The sequence below is a fragment of the Mycteria americana genome, chromosome 1 (genome assembly GCF_035582795.1).
Source record: "Mycteria americana isolate JAX WOST 10 ecotype Jacksonville Zoo and Gardens chromosome 1, USCA_MyAme_1.0, whole genome shotgun sequence".
Taxonomy (NCBI): domain Eukaryota; kingdom Metazoa; phylum Chordata; class Aves; order Ciconiiformes; family Ciconiidae; genus Mycteria; species Mycteria americana.
Window position 1 is genome coordinate 70,214,082 of NC_134365.1, and position 24,088 is coordinate 70,238,169.

The following is a 24,088-nucleotide window of genomic DNA, read 5'->3' on the forward strand; positions in this document are numbered from 1 at the left end:
TAACAGACCTTAGTTTCATTTTTGAAAATGTAATGAAACAAGTCTGTTTTTTTCTTTTTTCCTTATTCTCGATGGGAGGAAGGAATTTAAGAGAAAAAGGTACTCAAAATAATGTCTGTAGAATAAGTGTTACAGCAACAGACCTGGTTTCCTCTGTGTCTGGGCAATAGTTTACTGCCGTTCTCTCAAATTACGATGCTGTTTATAATATGTGTTTTAAGAGTGTAGTTAGCATTAACATTTATGAACATCATCATCATAATAATTAACATCAATAATAATTTGCCGTTTCTGGCAGATATAACTATTATTGCATAAATAGCCAAGTGTTTGTAGCAATCTGCAAATTTATTGGCTATAAAGACAACACTAAATTAAGCTAGAGAAGAATTCCTGTATGGCATATGTGTTGAAGAAGATATTCATCCTATGCTCTGGAAGGAGAGCTACAAGCACTCCATCACCTTTTTTATGGAGCAGCATTGCCAGATGTGGAGTGAAACACAGAGCGTCCGTCTCCTACGCACACGAAGGGCTCTGTATCATTTCCCTTGGCAAACACATGTGAGCCGAGCTCCTTCCAGGCGCAGGCAGAGGTGGTGGTTCATGGCCACCTCTGGCCGAGGGGCCTTAGTCGGGACAGTTGCGTGGCCGGTGACACGTGGGTGAATGTTGAGTGACTCGCAGTATGTTGCAAGAAGCAGCTCCTGAGATTTTACACTTTACTCGACAGCCTAAAACCCCTGGGACTGCCAGCTTTTTGCTTTGTTTTTCTGAGCGGACCCTTCTCCCCTCTGCCTTTCCCCAGCCGCAGGGCGGGGACGGGAATTCCTGTGGGGCTCCCGGCTCGTCTCCCGGCTGTTCCCAACCCCGCGAGCAGCCTCCTCGGTCACCAGGGAACCCTGTTGGGTCCTGTGTGGGTTTTTACTAGCATCCTGTGGAAGATGACGGCTCAGCAGAGCAGGGCAGGTCAGCACGTTCAGCAGGACAGCTGAGGAAGTGTGGGATTCCCATCGGAGCTGGGAGGCCGGCCAGGGAAGGCGTGCTAGGTAGCCGATGCTGGGGCGGAGGCTCTGACCAGGCTTTAAAAGCTCTGGGGGCTTTTCCACATATCTGATGAAATACAGATTTTTTGGACAGGGCTAGCGGTAGAGTGTGAGTACTGGAAGAGGTAACTTCTCATATTTACTTTGACGTTGGATCCTGCGGTGACGTGCGTTATGAAGCCAGAGCTGTGTAAGGAACTGTGACTCACATTACAATATTCAACAGGCTTGAAACACCATTTCCTATGACAAGCCTATCCCTTAGCACATATATCTCTCATTAGGGTGGTAGCATCTGTGTTGCTTATAATACTAAAAAAAATTGTATAAAAGCCATTAATTTTTGTACTGAAGTATGTCTGGACTGTATAAGCTTGGAACAAGCCCAGAGAGCCTGATAGATAAGCAAGGTGATGCTTTTGGCTATCCAGAGTAGTGCAGACAGTTCTCCAAGAGAACGAAAGAGACCTATGAGTTATGGTCCCACAAACTGTTATGCCGTGGAATAGATGTGTGTTTTTAAAACTTATTCTTAGGCTTAGACTAAGCTTGTTGCAAACAGGCAGTTCATGCATCTGAGTGGCTGGCTGGCTGCGTCATCAGGATTGATACCAGTAGGCAGCTATTTCGTACCCTTGCAAATTCTTCTTTGCTGAATTAATAGAAAAAATGCTGGAACTTGGATTTCAGCATGACACCATGGTGGAATTCACACACCATTCATCTTGACAACGCACGGTGGTAGAAACCCGTGGGGTACCTGTGTGTGGCTGCAGGCTCCCTCAGTGGCTTTTCTTTTGTCTGACCTGGAGCGAGGAGGAAGAGTTTTTAATGCTGATAGCACTTTAAGCCCAATCTCCCCACTGAGCTGCCAGCCAGGGTTTGTTTGTGGTGGGTATGCTGTGGGCTGCGCTCCGCGCAGCATCCGAAGGGGAAGCAGAAGAATGGCTGGCTGTGGAGATCAGATTAAAGGGAAAAAGCAAGGCTTTACAGCCTTTTTTAACCTTAATATATTTTACCTTTTCATCCTGCTTTTTCAGGCAAGGGTGAGCAGGGACCTTTCTTCCCTCATTCAAAAGCCAAGTCGTCATTTTTGTTTGAGGGGCAGAAGGGATGTAAGGGAATCACCTGAGCCCTTAAGGGGAGATCTGGGTTTTCTGTTTATTTCAACGCCCATGAAGATAGTTTTTTCATGGCTTGCTTATCAACTGGCAGCTAATAACATCCTGGAGGGGGGGGGAGTGATGTAAATGCCGGAGCACCACTCGTTGCTCTTACAGGCGAAGTTTCGTGGCGCGAGTGCAAACCAGCTGCACAGCTTGCATGCCATGTTGCATCAGCAGTGCATGATGGCAGGGAGTAAATCCCCCGGAGTTTTGGCCGGTGCGTGAACTAGAAAAGTGGAGGCTGGCTTAGATGGGCCAGTCTGGATATATTGAGAGCGGCGAAAATCCCCTTTAAAAAATTATTTTCCCACTAAGTCTTGAAATCTTTGCAGAAACTTCAGCCAAGCAATCCATTCCAGATTTTGGCGCTCATCCTTTGCCTTCCCTGTGCTCATGCTGAGCAGATGAGCGCAATGGCCAGACCTAAAATGAAGAGCATCTACAGTCTGATCTCATCCTCCCTTGCTGCCTTTGGCTGGAGAGGAGGAGGAGCTTTGAAATCGGATTATTACTTCGAGCCTCTTGGCTTTGGAGCTACAGACTGTTCCCCACGTTGCCAATGGGCTTAAAAGCTTAGCAGAACTCCCACTAGGTACCCAGGAAGCCTCTTACCGCAGGAGATGGTGACACGGCAGGATCAGCTGTTCTTTATTTATCGTGCAGCCGAATTGTCTGGGGAGGCACCACAGCTAACCCGGTGATGTTGTTTCCAGAAACAAGAGCAGGTAGAGCTGTGCTGATGCTGTTCCCCACCGACGTGATTGTGCTCACCCAAGGCGCTATATAAAACAGTTGCTAAAATTTTTAGTCTTTAGCTGCTGGTAGTACTTAGCCCGTAAATGGGAATGCTAAATCCAGCGTTTGTGGAGAGAGGGAGTTTGGGGTTGTTTTGATTTGGTTTTACCAGCAAGGTGGTACTGGCATAGGACTGTGAGAGTTTAACAGTATATAATCTATATGGTATTATGGGTTAACTTCAGAATGGTCCCAATCTCTAGCTGTCTGCCCACCAGTTTCCTCAGCCTGTCTTCCGAGCAAAAAACCCCAAAAGCCTAAACCAGCACAATCTACAAGCAGTTCAACGATCTGAATACATCTAATACTCCATACTAGCACAGCTACTGGGAGAGATCCTTTCTAGGTGATAATAAATGGTATCTTTCTGAGGGCGAGGAAAACAGGATGCAATTCAAGCAGACTGTGTTTCCTCTCATACTGTTGTGTTTGGAGGTTATTTTCAGCTAGAGGACTTGAACTTGTGGCTTGGGCAATAGTGGTCAGCCACTTTGTGGGGGTGTTTTTGTTTGGGATTTTTTAAGGGCGTGACCCCAGTACTTTTCCCGTAAAGGCACGGACCCCTGATTAGGAATTTAAGCAGACTGGTGTTAAGCTTGCTTTTCTTAATTGCCCTTTGCAGGCCTCTTGGAAGTCTTCCACGGGGTCTGCAAGAGGTCTGCAAACCACAGGCTGGAGACCATCGGTTCTGCTGAGCCTGAAATTTCTGTCCCTCTCCCATGTAAAGCCAGCTCAGTGCCCAGTGCGATGCTTGCCCCTCGGCCAGCATAACTGGCTTATTGTAAATGGTGTAGATTATCTGCTCTGAAGGAAGAGGGGATTATTTTGAAAGGGAGAAATGATCCTTTGAAGGGAAATAGCACAATCTCCAAATGCTTTGGCTGCTAATAAAACTGCTGAAAAAGTGTCAAGCCTTATGGCTTCTCCCTTAGCCTCGCTACTGAGTGAAGCGTGCCCTTGGTAAGGATGCTGGGGCTTGTGTTAGTTTCTCCATCTGTAAAATTGCTCCGCATGTGGGTGGGTGCCTCCCCTTCCTTCACAGGTGCTGCAAAGCTTTACTGAATGTTCTTTAAATGCTTTGATGCTCTAGGATGAAAGCTGCTCTAGAGGCATAAAGTACTAATGTCTAACTATTAAACAGAAACTAATTGCTTTGTACTTCAGAGCTTCGGATGTACCCTGTCCATCTGAAAAGGTACTTTGCAGGGGGAAGTAATGGAATGAGCAGCAGTTTTACATCTTTTAAGTGCTGACAGTGCATAAAATTCATAACGAATGTAGTTCTTCTCCCAAATCACTTGCACTGCAGTCAAGATGAGCTAGGAGGAGACGAAAGCTTTATTAGTACTGGTATGCTGCTATGGGGTATGAGGGAGACTGGATTGATCAGTCTGAAATCTCTTTTCAGTACAGTTTAGCCACCCAGCGTGAGCTGCTCGTATTTGCTTGTATTACACAGCAGTGAAAAATTCCAGTTGGAGAGCAAGCGGCGGCATGCTGTGCAAACAGGGGAGAGTCCCTGTCCCAAAGGAGAGATCAGGCAGCAGGTTAACATGGACGGAGAACAAGCCACAACCATTCTGGCCAGTGGGATAGGCGGTAGATAGACAGCACGGTGGTCTCAGATTTTTAAGCATCCTGATAGAGAGGCTAAAGGAGGACAAAACCAGAGTCTGCCTATAAACCAAGCCTAGAAAATTCTAGCCTGACCAAAAATGTCCATTGGCATTGGAAAGAGTTTGCATTTTCAAACCTACTTGGGCTGGACTGAGCAGAATTCAACTTTTGTGCATCCCTTTTCGTAGCTGAAGGGAGCTGCTGGAGGAGAGGATGGCTAAGGTTACCCATCGCCCTGCCAGCACCTGGGGGGAGCACGTGGGATTTGTTCTTTGCAGACAGCCGTAATGTGGAGGCAATACGACAAATTCTCCCTGGCTTTCTGTTTATAACCATCTCCTTCATACAAAGCTGTCATCTCACACCTCTGCTTAGCCCTGGAGTAACATTATGCCCCTATTTACAACGTGCTTGAAATAGCCTTCAAAGTCTGCTCACAGAAAGTTGAGGGAGGTAGAGATCTCAGAAGGCACTGACAGACATTAAGGGGGGACCTGAAGAAATGGGAAACGAGAAGACCTTTGCTGCTCCTGCTTTTACCCTCTCCCCACATGATAGTCCCCTTCTGACAGGGTAGCTTTTCTCCTCCTTCAGGTGTTTGCTCTTCATCCCCTTGCCCTCGCACACACCAGTCTGGTGGCTCAGATAGGAGCTGGGACTGCCGTGGTGCTGAGTGTCACTAAACCTCTTCGCCTTGCACCCCCGAAGCTACTGCAGAAGGCCAGCTTGGCTCCCCCTGACCTCATGGTGCCCAGGGGGTGAGGTGAAGATGATGATGTTTCCTTGAGGAGAGCTGCTGACTTGGTCCCTGCTGTCAGGAGCGCAGGGAGGGGCGTTCAGCATCCACTCTCCCTGCAATGCAAAGGCAGAGCAGAGAAGACGGGAGGCCTTTTGGCTCAGGAAGCTGTAAAGCCCTGGAGCGTCTTATAGAGAGAGGGTGCAGGCTCCTGCAGGACTGTGGGGCAGCTGGGAGAGACACATTCGGCTGTAGATTTAGGTAATGGGTGATGTCTCCAACTAGCCACTAAAATTAAGATAACGTGGCTGGGAGGTTCAATAAGGATCTGAAACCATAACTTCTTTATGACTTTATGGCAACCATCTAAACCCACTGCTGTTTGCGCTTCTAGGGTATCGTGGCCCTAGGAATACCCCTAATTCCCTGCAATGCCCTCCCAGCTTGTCATGCCAAGTGGGGCAGTCTCCGTAGGTTTCATATTTTGAAAACGATTTCCATATGATGGCAGCAACCGCAAGCCAAGAGAGCGTGGCACTGGGCTGCAGAAGGCACTTGGGCTGCTGGGAGGGGGCATGGTTTTGGCAGGTGTGCTGAGTACATCCCAGGGGCCGAACACACCGACAGACCAACAAGCTGAGAGTGGGGTTTGGCAGAGCAACCAGCCCATGGTGTAGCTGGATCCGGTCACCTCAGCTTTGGGACCGTGTCCCGCTTTTCATTGCGTTGACCTTCTGCTGCTGCTTTGGGTGAATCGGCTGTGTGCGCTCTGTGGCTCAAAGGAGGGTGCTGCACTTTCCTCTCTGGGACGTGCTGGGGTGAGCGGTGGTCCCTCGGGGAGCCCTGCGTCCTCCTCGCAGCCAGGGGATGGTTGGCTCTTTGGTGGGGAGGACGGCAGGAGCTCGTAGGGAGATGTGAAGCACGCACGCTGGCTTCAGGCAACACAGGGGTAAATGATGCTCTTTGGAAGCATTTCAGACCTGCAGTTGACTTCCCATCTTCCTGCCCAATCCTGGTAACTGTACTCTTTTGCCTGAATTCGCCTAACTCTTGCCCAGGTACCTGTTGTCATTAATGCGTCATTAATATCTGTGAGGGGAAAAGAACGTCCGGACTTGGTTCAGCGACAGCGTTGAAATTTCAGCGCGTGGGTTGGGGCTGGCTCAGCACAGCCCACCGGTAGCTTTCGGTGATCTCCTAAAGCCTCTGCAAAAGCCTGTTGAGTCACTTGGGAGCATTGCAACGGAAAGCTGATAACAGCAGTGGTATGGAAATAGAGCTGAGGGGATTGGGGTTTTTAAACTGATGGCTAACTTGGACAAGGCTTAGCTGTGCTTAAACTGGTTATGTCCATCAGATTCGGTTATAGATGATTCAGCTCCAGCGCAGAGGAGGCCTTTGAACTGCAGCCCTGTACCCCAGCACCCAGCCTGCTCACGCCAGGCTCTCGCACGTGCTGGGCTTCCCTGCAGCTTTGGAGGAGACTGTCTTCTGAAACAAGGGCCCCAAACTTTGCGATGCCACCCTCCGAGCAGACAGCTTGCTAGGAGCTGGAGTCTGACCGGCTGCTTTCCATAGTTCAAAAAGCCAGCGCACGCAGCAGCCCCGCCGTCACCTCTGCGCTGGTGTCGGTGGCTGGTGCCACTGCTGTCACGTTTAGTGGACTCATTCGTTTACTTTTACCTGGGAAGTCGACCGTCTTTCTTCTCAAAAGTCTGGGCAGATACCGAAAAGGAGTATACTTCGGGCAGCGTGGGGTTTGGGTCACCAGGCGTGCAGAGGCCGCAGCGCTTGTGTGCTGTCAGGAGCGGACCGAAGCAGCAATTGCAACAAAATGCAGGTAATAGCAGGGTTTAATACATGTTCACAGCAGCTCTGGGGGAGCAGCGTTCGTTTCGGACTCAGACCTCGGCCAGCAGCACACCAGAGGGTTAGCCATACCTGCCAGAGCGCCCGGCGTGGGGCAGGCAGGCGTGGGGCAGCCGGCTCTTCCCTCCCAGCCCACCCCTGCCAGCTATTTTCCCAGGGAGCGGGGAGGGATGGGTTGGTGCCCTCTCGCCCGCCCTGGCTAACCCTGCTTCGGGCCAGCGCTCCTCCGGGCGAGGTGGTCACCCTTGCTCCGGCGGCCGCCTCTTCCCGACAGCCCTTGCCTGACTCCGGGGGGATTTAGTCCCGGGCTGGGGGGAGGGAGAGACGTTAAACAGGCTTTTCCCTAATGAGGTGTGACGCCAGCTGGAGAGGGGGAGAATCCTGCTTTTCTCCTGTCTGTTGCTCTCTCCAGCTAGAGGAGGAGGAGATGTGTGTGTCCCCCCCCTTCCTCTGCTGATTTGCTGCCTCTTCTGTTTCCTTTCTGTGCCGTCCCCAAAGCGTTTTGGCAAGGTTCAGATTTCTGTGCTCACAGCTCAGTGCTCAAAGAGAAAAGGGGAAAAACAAAAGGGTTGGAGGCGCGGGGGGGATGGTGGCAGGGAGGGAGCCCAGCCGCTCGCTGCGTGCCCTGGCCAGGCCGGAGGAGCCGGGGACAGGCGCCCCGGGCAGGGTCTGCCCTCAGGACAAGGGGGGGTTTGGTGGCCTCTTTCTCCTGGGAGTCCCTCGGGATGCTTCGGCCACCTCTGCTCGAGCACCCTCCTGCTTTGCTGGCCGTCTGTTGTTGGAGAGGGGGGTTGGGAAAGCGAGGTTTATTCCTCCTGCTGCAAAATCTGGGCTGAAGCATTAGGTGAAAACCCGAGGGGATGCTAACTCTTCGTTCACGGTCCTGAGATGTTCAGATTTGCAACGCATCCTCCTGGCATTCCCAGAGCACCCTGGGCGTGTGGGAAAAGTCCAGGATTTAGGTGTTTTGGGGCAGAAAGCTGGAGAATCCAGCGGGATAGAAAACTGTGACGTTCAGTTAAACAGGGCCAGTGGACCCGTCTCGAGGAAATTAAAGCACCTCACACTGCTCTTGCCCTATCGCAAGCAGTGACAGAAAAAAGTAGACGAAAACTTTACAGGACAAGGTCAGTATCTTTTTCCAAGACAAGTAATCAAGGTAATACTTGGACTGTGCCTTTACCATAACCCGCTGGCACCGGGTGCGACTGTCGGTAGGGACAAGAGGACCAGAGTGGGCTACGGACAGCACCCGTGGCACTGGGGAGCGCGGTGCAAGCGTCTTTCTACAGAGGTGCCGACAGCCTCATGCCTGCTAGCGACGGACCTTCGTTAGCCCCGTGCTATGCGTGCGCCCATTAATCCTGACTTGTGCCAGAGCCCCTTAACCCAGAGTGGTGCCGGGGCTCTGCACCCAGCCCCGTGTGGGTCTGCGTGCCCAGTGCCTGTAGTAAATGGCTGCAAGATCTGTCTGCAGCTGAGTCGGGTTCCCAAATCTGCTCTGCACCTGCCATGAAAGCAGGGATGAGGAGCACCCGTCTGGGAGAGAGAAGGCAGCAATGGGGGGGGGGGGGAACTCCCCGGCCAGGTGTTTTGGGGAAGACCGGTGGATCCCTGCCCAGGAGACAGCACCTTGCCCAGTGCCCGAGGAATGTCCCCCAGCTCCCGGGGTGACCTGCCGGCTCCAAAAATGTAAAGGTCACTCCTGGGCCTGGAAAACAATGACTGGAGATAGGGGCTATCTGAGCCGGTTGTGGCCACTGCTTAAGGAGTGTTAGTCAAACAGCAGGCTGAAAAGGCTCATGGGAAGCAATTTAAATATTCCTTCATACAAAAGGCTGTCGCATCCTAGCAGAGGCAGGCTGCTGACTGACAGCTTTAGTGCACGAGTATATGTGGATAAGGGAGAGGCTGAATGGAGGGGAATATCCTAGAGGCTTACTTTCCCCCTACCTTTATTCTGGGTGCTAACATATCATTTTTCACAAGCTGCAAGTTTACTGTGGTAACACACCTGGGATGTTTTAGCACATCATGTATTTTTTTCTTTTCCCTCTCAGGTATGTTTTGTTAGAGGTCAGATGTCCACTAAAGTCATTTACCAATAAAATAAGTCAACACCTCCAAAATACTAGCCGCTTACCAAGTGAATTCACTCAGTAATTGCTATTTATATAGTGTGATTGCTATTTATACAACAATAATATCACTCTCTCCAAGGGATGGCAAGCAGCAACTGCAGTTTTTGTATTAACTTGTCATTAAGCAGGGTAGTCGTCTAGAGCCCAGAACAGAGAGTCTTGGGACTTTTCCTAGCTCTGCAGCAGGGATGCTATGTCAGCCTTTGGCTGCCCACCACCCTTTCCTTGCCTCGACTTTCCATGTATAATAGATGCGTTTAATACATTCTTTGTGGGGCACGTGTCAGGCTTCCACTCGTGAAGCACTTTGGATATTGTGCAAGAGGTAAATAAGAGCGGTGTTGATAATGAAAATATGCCATTAATACATTTCCAATAAAAAACTACAAGCGGCATTTAATCTGCAATCTGTTATCAATAATTTTATTACTGCAGTTACTGTGGTCTAATAAAAAAGCACTTTCTCTTCTTTATTGGGTAAGTGCCAAAACGTTTATCCTTTATTCTCTGGCCATTAACCTTTATTCTGTAGCCATTAGCTTAGCCATTTGTGTAACAGTCTGTTGAGTAACATTCAAGTAGGAATTTGTATTCAATCCATTATTTACTCTGAAACCAAAAAAGAATAGCTTCTTATGCCTATGTTATTTATACATATTAAATCTTGTTAACTGCTGTATGCTACTGATGATAACTCTTATAGGAAGTGGATTTTTCTTACTGTGAATTATTTTCTGGCATATAAATAAAACTGTATTTAACCTAGTAATATTTTGAAAACAAAGCTTGAAATTGCTAGCTGAAAAACAGATATTTCTCACAACATGTGTGAAATTCATAATAACTACATTTCAGAAGCTTATCTTTTTTGTGGATCAGTTCCTGCATCACACCTTTACGTGATCTCCATCATGCTGAAATAAGCCATGATACTCTCCACCCCTCCATCAAGGGCTGAGGTTTTGGGTCCTGAGGTCTGACATTCCTCCATCCTTTCTTTCTCTCTTACTGGAGGGAAAAAAACCAAAACAAAACAAGATAAATAAGTTAAATAATCAAAATGCCTGCTTTTCTTTGAGGTTGTTGCTTGCCAGCTTTCAGCCATTTCTGGCTATCCATTTGAAACTGCTGCTTTTCTGTGTAAGTGGCTTTTAGGGCCACGCTTTCTGAGCGCATCTTTTAAATGAACTCACCAGCCTTAGTGAGGGGAAAGCAAAGCAGGAGAAGGAAACTGTTGATTCCTGCCCATCAGCTGAATGTGGGAGAAATCATGGGTATCTTATTAGGCTGCTATTTTTCTGTTTCCATTAGTCTTCTGGCTGGAGAGTGGCATTCTGTAAAAGCCTTTCAAGGTCTTCCCATGAACTCTTGCAATGAAGAGGTAGTAGTAGCAGTATTTTTAATGATGGGGAAGGTCGGCTTACCCAGTGTATGTTCTGCTGCTGTACACGTACTTGAGGCTGCATGGGTCTTTTTGGTCCTGATCAGCCAGCAGTAAATTTTAAGGAATTAGTTTGATGGTTGGAATTTTTTTCTCTCCTTTCTGCTCATTAGGAACTGGAAGCTGCTCTTCACAGGGATGACGTGGAGTTTATCAGCGACCTGATCGCCTGCCTTCTTCAAGGTTGCTATCAGCGCAGAGACATCACGTGAGTAACCTCACTCTATGGCTTAAGCGCTTTGCAAGGGGAGCTAATTAACGCGGTCGCAGGGATGTTTCACGGCTTTAGAGTGATGACATGGCAGTGATCGGCAGCCACCAGCAATCAGGCCAGATGCTTCACCGAGTGGAAGGGAATTCCAGTTCTTTTTGGGTTGAGTTGTAGGTTTTTCATTTTACAGACCTGTTGTTAAGCAAACTTCTTTGTTCAGATCCCATGCAAATCTGTTTGATGCTCTGCTGTAGCGCTAGCACATACAGTGAGCATTCACATCTGCTGTTACGCTCTGCACTCTGTTTGGTCAAATTAGTGATATCACAGTAAATCTTTAAATCATCACATATTTCAACATTTTATATGTGTTGCATAGAATAAAACTTGCTGCTCTGCAGCCACCTCACTTGCATGGAAGATCCCACTGCTTTACAGAGGGACGATTGTAATTATTTTCTTGGAAATAAGAGGAGTATTGGAATCAGTTCAGTTGCAGAATGTTGGAAAGTGATTTGACATATTCTTGTGATGTTTTGACATCCAGAGACACTTTGTTAGTGTCCACCAAAGTAGCCTCCCAAAATGAGACATCTGTAGAACGTCATTCTTTAGAGGATCACCACTCACGCAGTAAAATGTGCTTCCAGTGATAATGAAGGCTTGTTGCAGTGTGTTTTATTTGTTCTTCTCTGAAATGTGTTAATAGCAAAGCATAATTGTGGAGACAAAGACAGCTTGGCAACACTTGCAGTTGCTTAGAAGAGGTGTTAAGCAATCCTGCTTCCTAAGATTCCCCTGTTGTGCAGAGGCTTAGGCTGGCGCATAGGCATAACCATAGGTGCTTGCATGGAAAGCTCTATTTCTAATTAACTGATTATGTTTGACAAAATTTATATAGTTTATTTTTTTATATATATCTGCCACTTAAGTAAGTTCTCTTGCATTGCTGGGTTGACATTCAGCATAAGTGGGTATCAGGACCTGAACTAGGCAGCTGCACTGCGTTTACTGTCTCTGAATGAAACTGATCTGATGAGAAGCTTGATTGTAAAGGGACTGCAGTTGTGTATACCTCCTTCATCAAAATAGCCACAGAGCAATATAATCTTGCTTATAAACATGCAGCAAGTTTATTTCTTCACACCAGAAAGTAGTGGTTTAAGTGTTTTGCCCACCTTAATCAGCTCAGCCTTGTAGAAGCAGTGGAAGATTTGTCTTTGATAAATTTGATAAATTCAACAGTCTGAGGATCTCCTCAACTCTCCAGATCTATGAGTGTCCACTTAGCAGCTGCAGCATCTAATTGCCTCCCTTTTCTCAATGTTTTAACTAACAAAAGTCAGGGATGAATCATGGGTGAGTCGTTAGGCATTGGCAAGTTGTCCGTCCGTCTGTCTGTCTGGGGAAGGTTACACAAGTACACATGCGTTATACACTCGTGCAGTTACTTGACTCACCTGTCAGCTCAACAATGTGTAGTTATTCCATATTGCGTGTAGGTCCCACTTTGTGCCTGTGTAAATACAGCCTTGGTTAACTCTAAGATGCAAAACCTGCAAGGAAGTAATGTCATCGCAGAAGGAAGAGCTGGTAACCCAACCATGGTTTTCTGCAGCCTAGTCAGGGCACGTATGTGGCATAGGTAGCTACCTACGTAGCTGTTGCTATGTGTCTGTCCGTGTACAAGAGGTGCCACAGGAAACAGAGGAGTGTGAAGTTACGTAGTGAAGTTGTGAGAACTTAAACCTCACCTGAATGGTTGTGCTAGGGAAAGCATGAGGTGCCTGAAGGAGAAACCAGCTGCACCTTTTTACAGCACCTCCCATAGAAGGGGACTACCTCATGGGCAGGGGAATAACAAGAAAAATCTTTTCTGCAGAGGAGGTGGGGAAAAGAGCACAGCAGGAGCAGCACGGTGGAAATGGCTGAAGGACTATGTCAGGGAAACTGGCTGGAGCCACTGGGATGTTAGGGAGGTGGGCTCTGAAGCTCTGCAGAGGAAGCAATGGGGGAGGCTACCTGGAAACAGAGAGAAAGGTGCTGTATGCAGAGGGATGTCACGAAGGAAGAAGTTAGGACGTAGTCTAAACATGGAAATTAGGATGTAGTCTAAACATGGAAATCTGTACATAAATGAGAATAAAAATGATGGCTTGGATACACTTCTCAGAAACAAACTTTCCCCACTGCTTGTTTCACGCTTACAAACCAGCCATGGAATATTTATCCAAAATGAATGTGTGTTTTTAAAGCCTAAAATCCTCCTTGTTCCCATACACAGTTATTTCCAACATCTTTGTTCCCTCTAAGCTGAGTTCAAGAGGCATAGGCCTTGGCTGATGCACAGCTTCCCTACTGTACCTAGTTTGCCCCCAGTTAATGGTAAGGAGTTGTGCCTCTCATTGATTTTTTGAGTGCTCAGCTTACAAAGACGTGCAAACGTAAGAGGCAGAATTTGTGTGGAGTTTAGGTTTGGCTTTTCACAACGGGCCAGGACTCCATATTTTTCTGTTGCAGACAGATAGTAGGTATCTGTCTCACGTGGGAAAAATGAGCAGTTTCACAGCCCATCTCAGTGGCGTTACAGCAGCAATTTCTCCAGTCATTTGTGCTCCGCATCCTTGTGCTGAGGCTGTGAGCTGTTAATCTTTAGGCTGCAGACTTTGCTCCCTGTTGCACCTCAGAGGGGAAGGTAAGAGCTTGTTCTGATCCTTGTTCTTGAGCTGGAGCACTGCAGCTCAAATACAAGATGCTTCATATAACTTCATATAAAACATAGTTTACCTCTCTGAGGGGTTTTGAAGTTTAATTAGTTTTGGATCATGTCTTACCTCTTTGATGGCCAGAATGTTATCTGTCTATGCTTTCTCACAGTCTGTCTGGGAGCAGCTTGTAGTTCTTGTCACATCTGTTTTGACGGCGTGCAGAACTTGCGGCGGAGCTGTGCTGCCTGGCTTTAATCATGCATCATAGAGGGGTATAAAACTGTCACATACCTTTGCTAATTATAATGTGCTCTCAAGTAATTTTGGAAGTGGAACCTAGCTGAGAGCCCTTCTAATGCACAATTTAACATACTCTAGTTTGATTTGCTTATTATTCTTTGAAAAAAAATGAGATTAATACTTTTGTAGGGTTCTGTGATTCTTGGTTTTGAAGTAGAGCAACTTTGCCTTGGTTTTGATATTCTTTATGAGAGAGTTTTTTTTTTTTTTAAAGAATTACATGTGAGAGAGACTTTTTTACCCTGCTTGGTGGTTAAGGAGTGTTGAACATCTGGTAACTTAAGACTTTCTTTGAGTTATGGATATCTGTGTTTAACTACAGAGGCTACATAATGGGATGCCACATGATATTCTCCAACTTCTTATTTATCATAACCTATCATAGCTGTTAGGAGCACTCTTCACTGACCTGGTTCTTGCTGTGTTAAGCATTGTAGAAGTACAGAACAAAAAAGACAGTAGTCTACATTTCTGGCTTTTAGCATCTTTAGCAACAACCCCGTAGCTGTCCTTGCCTGGCACCGGGTGTTTTGAGCACTGGGCCAGGACAGTTTCCCTGTTGCTCTCCTCTTTTTGCTTTGACCCAAAATACTTTTGTGCCATGATCTGCAGCTTTTGTTGTTTTATAAATCGCCTTCATAGTATTCATATACCATCTAAGTACTAACCATGCAATAGCTAATATCCTTGAAGCTTTTTGTATGATCTCTCTGCTCAGCTTTATGCTATAGGCACCATTTGTTTTGATGCCAGTGAGTTTACCCATACATTTTTCCTGCCTCTAGCTTTTGTGCACAGGCCTTGAAATGTCTATCTTTTCTTTAAATGTTTCAAGACGCAACTGCCTGGAAAGTGGGGAGTGACGAGGGAGAGAATTGGGGGTTTATAAAATAAAAATTAAATGAAAATTAAGCAGTTTGAAAAAATACTGGTGCTTGCTTCAGATTCTCTCTGATATAAATTGGGCAGCTGCATAGTCCCTAGGGGCTGCCACTTTAATTCCAGCAGGAAATGCGACTTGATGACTTGTATCAAGACAGGAAGATCAGAGCTTCAGCTAACGGCAACAGCCGCAGCAGGAGCCTTCTGCAGCTGTTTTTAAGTAAGAAGTGATGGTGTGACATGGATGTGTACACTCAACTAAAATAATCCAGAAAAGCTCTCACTGTTCAGCATTTCTTTAGGTGAAACTCATTCCTTACTGCTCTGTTACTGCATTTTTGCTATTTTTCTAATGTGATGGCATAAAAAGTTTCAATGACTTTACCGTATTTCTCATTGGGAGATGTTTTGTGTGCTGCTATTGTCTCTTGAAAAGCATTCTAATTGCTTTTTCTTATGACATATTTTATTTTTTCTTTTTTCAACATGGACAAAGGTGCCAGAAAGTGAGGAGGAACAAAAACAATATCTTTGCTCTTGCCTATGCCCCATGAGAGTTTTTTTTTCTTATACCCAGGAGATTGGTCCATCACTGTAGCTGAAAACTATCTAATTGACTTCTGTGGCACCACAGACGGCATTTGCTTCCTTAGGAACCTCAATTATTTTTTTTCTTGTTATTTCTTTCCTTAATGCACTGAAATTTTTTTTCCCCAAGTGGATCATCTGTTTTGCGCCCACCTTAAGTTCTTTCTGGATCTGTAAACTAACTTTGGAGTCTTTGGCTTTTAGTTTGCACCTGGTTTGTTCTAATATGAAGGGCAAAGGAGTCCAGGAAGGCTGGACATTCAAGAAGGAAATCTTAAAGGTGCAGGAGCAGGCCGTCCCCATGTGCCGCAAGACGAGCCGGCAGGGAAGAAGACCAGCCTGGCTGAACAGAGAGCTTTGGCTGGAACTCAGGAAAAAAAAAAGAGAGTTTATGGCCTTCGGAAGAAGGGGCAGGCAACTCAGGAGAACTACAAGGATGTCGTGAGGTTATGCAGGGAGAAAATTAGAAGGACCAAAGTCCAGCTAGAAATTAATCTGGCTACTGCCGTAAAAGACAATAAAAAATGTTTCTATAAATACATTAGCAACAAAAGGAGGGCTAAGAGGAATCTCCATCCTTTATTGGATGCGGGGGGAAACATAGTGACAAAGGATGAGGAAAAGGCTGAGGTCCTTAATGCCTTCTTTGCCTCAGTCTTTAATAGTAAGACCAGTGTTCTCAGGTACCCAGCCCCCTGAGCTGGAAGACGGGGACGGGGAGCAGAATGAAGGCCCCATAATCCAAGGGGAAATGGTTAGTGACCTGCTACACCACTTAGACACACACAAGTCTATGGGGCCAGATGGGATCCACCCAAGGGTACTGAGGGAGCTGACGGAAGTGCTCACCAAGCCACTTTCAATCCTTTACCAGCAGTCCTGGCTAACTGGGGAGGTCCCCGTTGACTGGAGGTCAGCAAATGTGACGCCCATCTACAAGAAGGACCGGGAAGGAGGATCCAGGGAAGTACAGGCCTGTCAGTCTGACCTCAGTGCCAGGGAAGGTTATGGAGCAGATCATCTTGAGTGCCATCACGCAGCACGTACAGGACAACCAGGGGATCAGGCCCAGTCAGCATGGGTTTATGAAAGGCAGGTCCTGCTTGACCAACCTGATCTCCTTCTGTGACAAGGTGATCCGCTTAGTGGATGAAGGAAAGGCTGTGCATGTTGTCTACCTAGACTTTAGTAAAGCCTCTGTCACCATTTCCCACAGCATTCAGCTGGAGAAGCAGGCTGCTCATGGCTTGGACAGGTGTATGCTTCACTGGGTAAAGAACTGGCTGGATGGCTGGGCCCAAAGAGTGGTGGTGAATGGAGTTAAATCCAGTTGGCGGCCGGTCACAAGCGGTGTTCCCCAGGGCTCTGTGTTGGGGCCAGTTCTGTTTAATATCTCTGTCAATGATCTGGACAAGGGATCGAGTGCACCCTCAGTAAGTTTGCAGACAACACCAAGTTGTGTGGGAGTGTTGATCTGCTGGAGGGTGGGAAGGCTCTGCAGAGGGATCTGAACAGGCTGGATCGATGGGCTGAGATCAATTGTATGAGGTTCAGAAAGGCCAAGTGCGAGGTCCTGCACTTGGGCCACACCAACCCCATGCAACGCTACAGGCTTGGGGCAGAGTGGCTGGAAAGCTGCCTGGCTGAAAAGGTCCTGGGGGTATTGGTCAACAGCTGGCTGAGTATGAGCCAGCAGTGTGCCCAGGTGGCCAAGAAGGCCACTAGCATCCTGGCTTGTGTCAGGAATAGTGTGGCCAGCAGGAGTAGGGAAGAGATTGTCCCACTGTACTTGGCACTGGTGAGGCCGCACCTCGAATACTGTGTTCAGTTTTGGGCCCCTCACTACAAGAGAGACATTGAGGTGCTGGAGTGTGTCCAAAGAAGGACAACAAAGCTGGTGAAGGGTCTAGAGCAGAAGTTTTATGAGGAGCAGCTGAGGGAACTGGGGTTGTTTAGCCTGGAGAAGAGGAGGCTGAGGGGAGACCTTATCGCTCTCTACATCTACCTGAAAGGAGGTTGTAGCAAGGTGGGTGTGGGTCTCTTCTCCCAAGTAACAAGTGATAGGACAAGAGGAAATGGCCTCAAGTTGCACCAGGGGAGGTTTAGATTGGATATTAGGAACAATTTCTTCACCGAAAGGGTTGTCAAGCATTGGAACAGGCTGCCCAGGGAAGTGGTTGAGTCACCACCGCTATTTAACAGATGCGTAGATGTGGTGCTTAGGGACATGGTTTAGTGGTGGACTTGGCAGTGCTAGGTTAACGGTTGGATGTGATGATCTTAAAGGTCTTTTCCAACCTAAATGATTCTATGTTTCTATGAATATGGATAAGAGGAGGATATTCCTTAACTCCTACTCCCTCCCCCTCACTTTTCTTAATTATTCTCTCATACCCTTAGTGGTGGCATTGAGAAATTCTCCCAGTATGGCACAGGAAGAGCTATATTCCCTACTTGTTGAATTGCTAATCAAGAATACTGCCTCTCTTCTGCTTATTTTCTAATGCTTGTTCTGTAATCGCTTATTTGAGCTTTCATCAGAAAGAGATAAGGGATAATCTGAAATCTTCTAACCCATTGGGTCAGAATGCCTGTTTCTGAGGACTGTGTTTAATAGCTCTGAGTATTTCGCTTCTTCCTTCTGCTTTGTCGCTTTTGTCCATCCTTGTCCTTTATTCTGTGTGGACTGTGTCTTTACAGGCTACTTTGGGCGTTACCCCAGGTCTCATATGTTGATAGAAGTGCCCTCAATAAAACACTTACCATCTTGAAACTGCCCTTCTGTATGTGACTACGTGAGCTGTGTCCTTTAAGAACCACTGTATGTTGGTCTGGTCTAGGGGATAAAGTGACAGGTAAACTGGGATACCTGGCAAACCAATGCCAAGTTTTCAGTCTCATGGATACTGTGGTGAACTGGGCTGCAGGAATAGTTAAGCCAAGGTACTAAGACAATCTGAATGAATTCAACGCTTCAGTCATGCCATCACATCTGGGGCAGTCAGCCTAAGCTCAGTCGCAGCAGACCTGGAGACCACCACCTTTCGGAAAGAGTTTTAATAGCCAGCGCTTGCAGTTGTGCCAGTGACCTTGATTATAACAACTCTTTCAGTGGCCCAGCCACAAAGCACCTCACTAACTCAGAATCATATTCATGAATGCCAAGTGAATATCAACAAGATCAGCATTATTTACAGTCTGACTTTTAACAAGCGCTGCCTTGCATACATCATGGAGATTGGTGGATGGCCTCTGGAATCGACCCAGTATCATCGGCGCAGGAGATGCCGGGAGGGGGCAAGGGAGATGAAGTGGCTACATTGCTCATCTTGAATCTAATATTAATATTTATTATAATAATAGCCAAGCCGTGCAAGGTGAGCCTTTTAAAGGGTAAAAAGTGAAAATGAGGCAGCTGGCAGGTGTTGGGAAAGGAAGGATGAGATTACAGCAGTAAAATAACACGGTCATTCAGAGATTAATGAGTAGCACAGTGGAATAAAATTATAGAGTTCAAGTATAAATAAAGCTAAGTAAATGTCTTTGATTCTCAGATGGATAAAATGAATCTTTAAAGAATAGTTTGAAGAAAAGTTGGTAGCACATTCTGGAAGTACTATTCCATAGGTGTGGTGGAGAATAAGGAATGAAAATGGTGGAAGAAAAAGAGCGTGAAAGTTGTGCTGTTATTGTCAGGGCAGATGGATGAGATGCAAATAGAAGGAAGAAGACAAAGAGTGATGGAGAGAGAGGGACAGGATGTGGAAGTTCTCTCCACGTGAAACCTTTGCCCTCACTTTTGAGACTTGCATTTCAAGATAGTGATGCTCCAAACCACTAGTGCAGGATTTTTGCTCCAGTTTTGCATGGTTGGTTTTCCAGGCCACCTCCCAGCACTGCAGCCAGGTTGAGAAAACAATCTTTAGTCCAAGGGTGAATATTGGAGAAGTTCTGAAATTATTTTCTTGGAGCCTTTTAGCCCCAGTGAGCTTGATGAACAGCTGGGGCAGCTACTGGCCAGCTGCTAAGCCACTACGATGATTTCATGTGTCATGTCAGTCTCTAAGTCACCTATACTTTTAATTATTCTCTCATTTTACCTTCCATCCTTCAGTTTCTTTCGGGCTCAACCAGTGTAGTGGCTTAAGCTTTAGAGAAAAGAAGAGTAAAACCCTGTTCTGAAATGAATCCCAAAAGGGACTTCTTTAGGACCCATTTATTTATCTGTAAAAACTTGTTTTTATCCATTGTCCCCAGAAACTTGTAATATGTTGGGCTGGCTCTAAGTAATGAATTTGACAAGCTTGTTTGCTTCAAAGCAACCCCACGCTAGGTATTTTTTGCCTCAGAAGAGACTCTCTTCTCCCACATGAAGCATATTTTTCTATGAGCAGCAAGGCACATAAGGGCTTGTTTCATATGGATTTGTGCCATAATACACGCATGTGTCCTATTTCCCCATCATCATCAAGACAATAACTCTAGCTTCTTCCCCACAGTGCTCATCATCACTGTAATACCCTAAGGTCCTCTCTACAGACCCTAAACAATTGGAAGAGCTTATGGCGCAGCAATACTGTTGTGTTTCCTTATGGCTATGAATTGGGAGCATGCTTTCTGTTGATGGGCACTAGGAATGAACAATGCAGCATTAAGCTGGCTTCACTTGTTCTTCAAGGATCCAGGAATGAATAGTAAGTAATGATCCTCTTCCAGTCTGAATGCAGGGCACAGTGAGCCTCATTCCTATTTGCTCTTTCAGAATATAGGAGATGTATTTGGGTCTTTTGTAAGTTAATCAGCTCCAACTCCCAAGGGTTGATCTGCTTCTCTTCAGAAAGAGTGTGACCCATCAAATAACAGTAGTAGAAAGAAAGAAGCATGTGGATGGCAAGCACGGATTGAAGCCTGATTAGATGCAGGTGAAGGTAATTGATGGGAGAAGTGAAATGCCATCACAGACCAACCAAGTCCCTTGCTGTCTTACTAGGTTAGTTTACAAGGTGAAAATTGGGCTCTAGGTACGCTCCTTTATTCTGGACCATCCAGAAGGCTGTGTTCATTCTGCCTGAGATAGAGACTACTATGGCTTGATCTTAATTTCATCACGTCCGGAGTGGCTTGTTGCTGGGCAAGTGTGCACATGAAGGCAGCGTGTGGGAAGAGCAAAGCGTGCAGCAGCGGTTCTCACACTTCGTTGTGTCTGTGTGGCCATCAAGATCCCTCCCTTAAGGACTGCACATCTTTTCCAGGTCAGATCAGTATGTGCTGGCTATACGCTCAGTGTGCATGAACGAAAGTCTCCCTTAGCAGAACCCTTCAAAGCACTAGCCAGCAGCCTGTGTCTTAACAGGCCTCTCACCCCACACCAGCGTTACCCAAATCCCCCCTCCACTGATTGATAGAGTTGGCTTCCCCCAAGGTACTTGTTTCCCTCTTGAGCACCCAGATCCCTCTCTCTCCCTTTATCTAACAACCTGTAACTAGTTCTTGGGTTAGTTAATAAGTAGTTCTAACAGTGGTTCTTTTTGTTGTCCTTTTTGATCCTTCGTGAGATTGCCTTTTGTTATTCAAAGCTGAAGGTACTTGACACAGAAGCAATGCAGAAGCCCCCAGGCTTCAAACTGTCCTGGCTGTGGGATCGTTATGCCTATAAGTGATTCCCATCCTCAGTGTCTGATAAGCCTTGGGGAAGAACTGGACAGAGAAGAATGCAGCACTCCGAATTCCTGAGGGGTGCTGGGAGGCATCCATCCATGGTGGGACTGGAGGAGTTTCACCTGCTGATCAGGGCCTTTCAGGATCAGTATTTCACCCTGCCTAGGGACCCTCCTGCCTTTCTCTGACTTCCTTTACAAGGCTGACAAAAATCTGGCCTCCTATCTGTGGGGGGACAAGGTACGTCCCTTAGTTGAGTTGTGCTCAGAAATGTCCAGGTCAGACAGTTTTGTTTTGAGGCCCAGGAACTGCTCCCTGAGCTCTAAAACTGACCCTGGGAACTGCTGTGTCTCAGATTTATTACCTCAGGAGCATGTGCTCTGAGGAGAACCTAGGTTCTTTGCTTTTCCATTGCATCCAAAAAGTGACATAATTTACTGATACCATTAAGTCTGTCAGTGTTGTCAAACCTACTGCCTGCTGATGTGCCTGTAAAGTCTCCAGTTTGGCATCAGTATTGCTTAATCTTCTCTTGGTGATCTTATGCTTCACCAGGAGACCAGCTGTGCCCTGCAGATCAGTGCATTCTTCCTTCAGCTAGCTGTCTTGCTCCGCACCTCTGTCTTGTGTACCGGTATCACCAACCTCAGTACTGATTGTCGTGACATCTCATCACCGTTATCTTCCTGTCCTTCGGTACCAGCCTACACTCCAGTGCCTTCAGTGCCCACCCTGGTGTTGGCTCTGAGACTCAGGACCTCTCTTCTGCCTCCTGCCATTCTGCCTTTGCCAGTGATGTCTGTTACTTGTTTTCTGATTTTGAGCTTGACAGAAAACTCTGCACTTCAGGGTCTCAGGAGATTCTTACTACTTTAGCCGAGCATACTGTCAGGGAAAAATTCAAGTTACCAGTCTAGCTGCTGTGATAGATCTCATTGGATAGGGAAGCGTTGGGCTCTGGCTCTCCTCAGCTCTCCAACCCTATTCACTAGCATGCCAGGGAATTCATTGCTTAATGAAAGCCATTTTCCCTGGCCCTTCCCCAGCCAAGATCAATGTCGTCACATGGTAAGAGGTGACATACACTTGATATCTCCCTTGTATCCTCCCGCAGCATCACATGCCAGCTTGACATCAAACTTTCTCCAGGCATGATACAGAGACGTTTTCAGTTCTGTCATTAATTTATCTTAGGAGCTTGGGGAGACATAGCTTCTTTCCTTGGTCCTTTCCACCTCAGACATAATGTGTGATGGCATCAGCACTGGTACCACCCTGGTCTAGTACCAGCTCTGCCTTTCTTTCTGAGTAAAGCTTCAGTAACTGATACTGCCTCTTTCTTGGTCTCCCTCAGCTCAACAGATTGATTCCTCAAGGCAGGAAAAGAGCAGCTGACACAGCTGGGGACATGCATCTTGTCTCCTCTATGACTGATGAACTGTCCAGTGCAACCCCTGATAAAGAAGCAGAAACCACTTATTGCTTGATGGACACTCAAGTCTTCTTGCCATTCAGACAGGCAGGATATCTGACAGACCGTCTTACCAGGAGTTTTCTGGAGGTTCCTATATATTTCCAGACGCATAGTATTTTACAATTTCAGCCATAATCTCAAGGAACTGAGGTCTGTATTTTTAGGCAAGAAGAGAAAAAGTAGCTGCAATATCATCTGCTTTCCTCCATGCTGGAGCTGTGGTGCATGTTTCAACATGATGGTAGGTAGGAAAATGCATGTTAGTGGCTGATTACAGAGCTGGTTTCCTCTTGGAGTTTAAACCTCCCGTTGCTGCTCTCATGGGTTGTACATCACACTAAAGGCAACTGATTTATTATTGCACCCTTTGACTAATAGTTTCAAGGTAGTGTCTTAAAGGTAAAATTGAATAAATGGTGAAGTACAGAGTATCTGTGGGGTTAGTATGTTGGCAAAGCTGGACAGGTGTGTTGAAACACACCTTTGGTGTGAACATGATCATCCTGAGTCAAACCCAACAATGCCCATGGAAAATAGCATAATCACACTTAATTAACTGTATTTATGCAGTTACAATTAAGAAAAAAGACAATTTTTAAAACTGTCCCAAATCATCTCTTCTTTGTATTCATTCAAGGTAAATAATCCTTTCTGTTAATCTGTTGCTACCTTAATTCACGTTTTCACAAATATATATAGCAACACTGTTTGCTAACCACAGTGATGTTTCACGATCTTTTAGCAGAATTATTTTTCCCCCATTTTAATCCAGTTATCCAATGCATTGATTTGTCATTATCAGTTTTCACTCAAATTGCAGCCTCAGTAGTGGGGGTGGGGGTTCCTGCTTCTCTGTCCATGCCACTACCCCAAAACCCTGCATGCACTGAGAGCACAAGCCTTCAGTTCATGGAGACTGTGCAGAGACTCACTGCCTTTGAGGGAAAGGTTGAGCTGGCATTGAAAAACAAACTGGTAGTCACCACGTTTTAAGTTTTATTTTAATCCCATTAATATTCTTTGAATCTGTCAGGGCAGCATACGCATCCTCCTGCTCATCCCCTTTGCCCCCAGGACTTTCTCTTCCTTTGGTACCATATGCCTTCAGCTGTTGTTTGGGAAGTTTCTGGCTGCTCTGGTTTTATTGCTGCTTGTGTTCTTATTCCTTCTTTTCCCTAAACAAACAACAAAAACACGCAAGCAGCCCTTGCTCCTACCTAAAAATCAAATGCAGGCCCCCGCACCCAGCGTGCATCTAGTTAACCATATGTGTCTTCCTCACCCTCCAAGTACTGCATAATCCACCAGGCTTGGCAAATCCAACCCCTCTTTCCTCCAGTGCTTCACATCTTCACACCAATCGCTTGCTTTCTCTGGCTTACTTGGCCAAATAGGCTGCTGGTCTCTTGAGACGGGGAGATGGATGCTGGGCATCTGCTCGCTTCTTCCTTGTATT

The 24,088-nt window shown here is 46.5% G+C and overlaps 1 protein-coding gene across 2 annotated transcripts in view; it reads left to right on the top strand.

Moving 5' to 3' along the window:
- CECR2 (CECR2 histone acetyl-lysine reader) overlaps positions 1-24,088 on the top strand; it is a 98,262-nt gene that overhangs the window by 40,149 nt on the left and 34,025 nt on the right. For both annotated transcript variants that reach the window (XM_075505160.1, XM_075505169.1), the window contains exon 2: positions 10,925-11,019. In XM_075505160.1, coding sequence (XP_075361275.1) covers positions 10,925-11,019 — 95 coding nt within the window. The remainder of the gene's footprint in view (positions 1-10,924; positions 11,020-24,088) is intronic.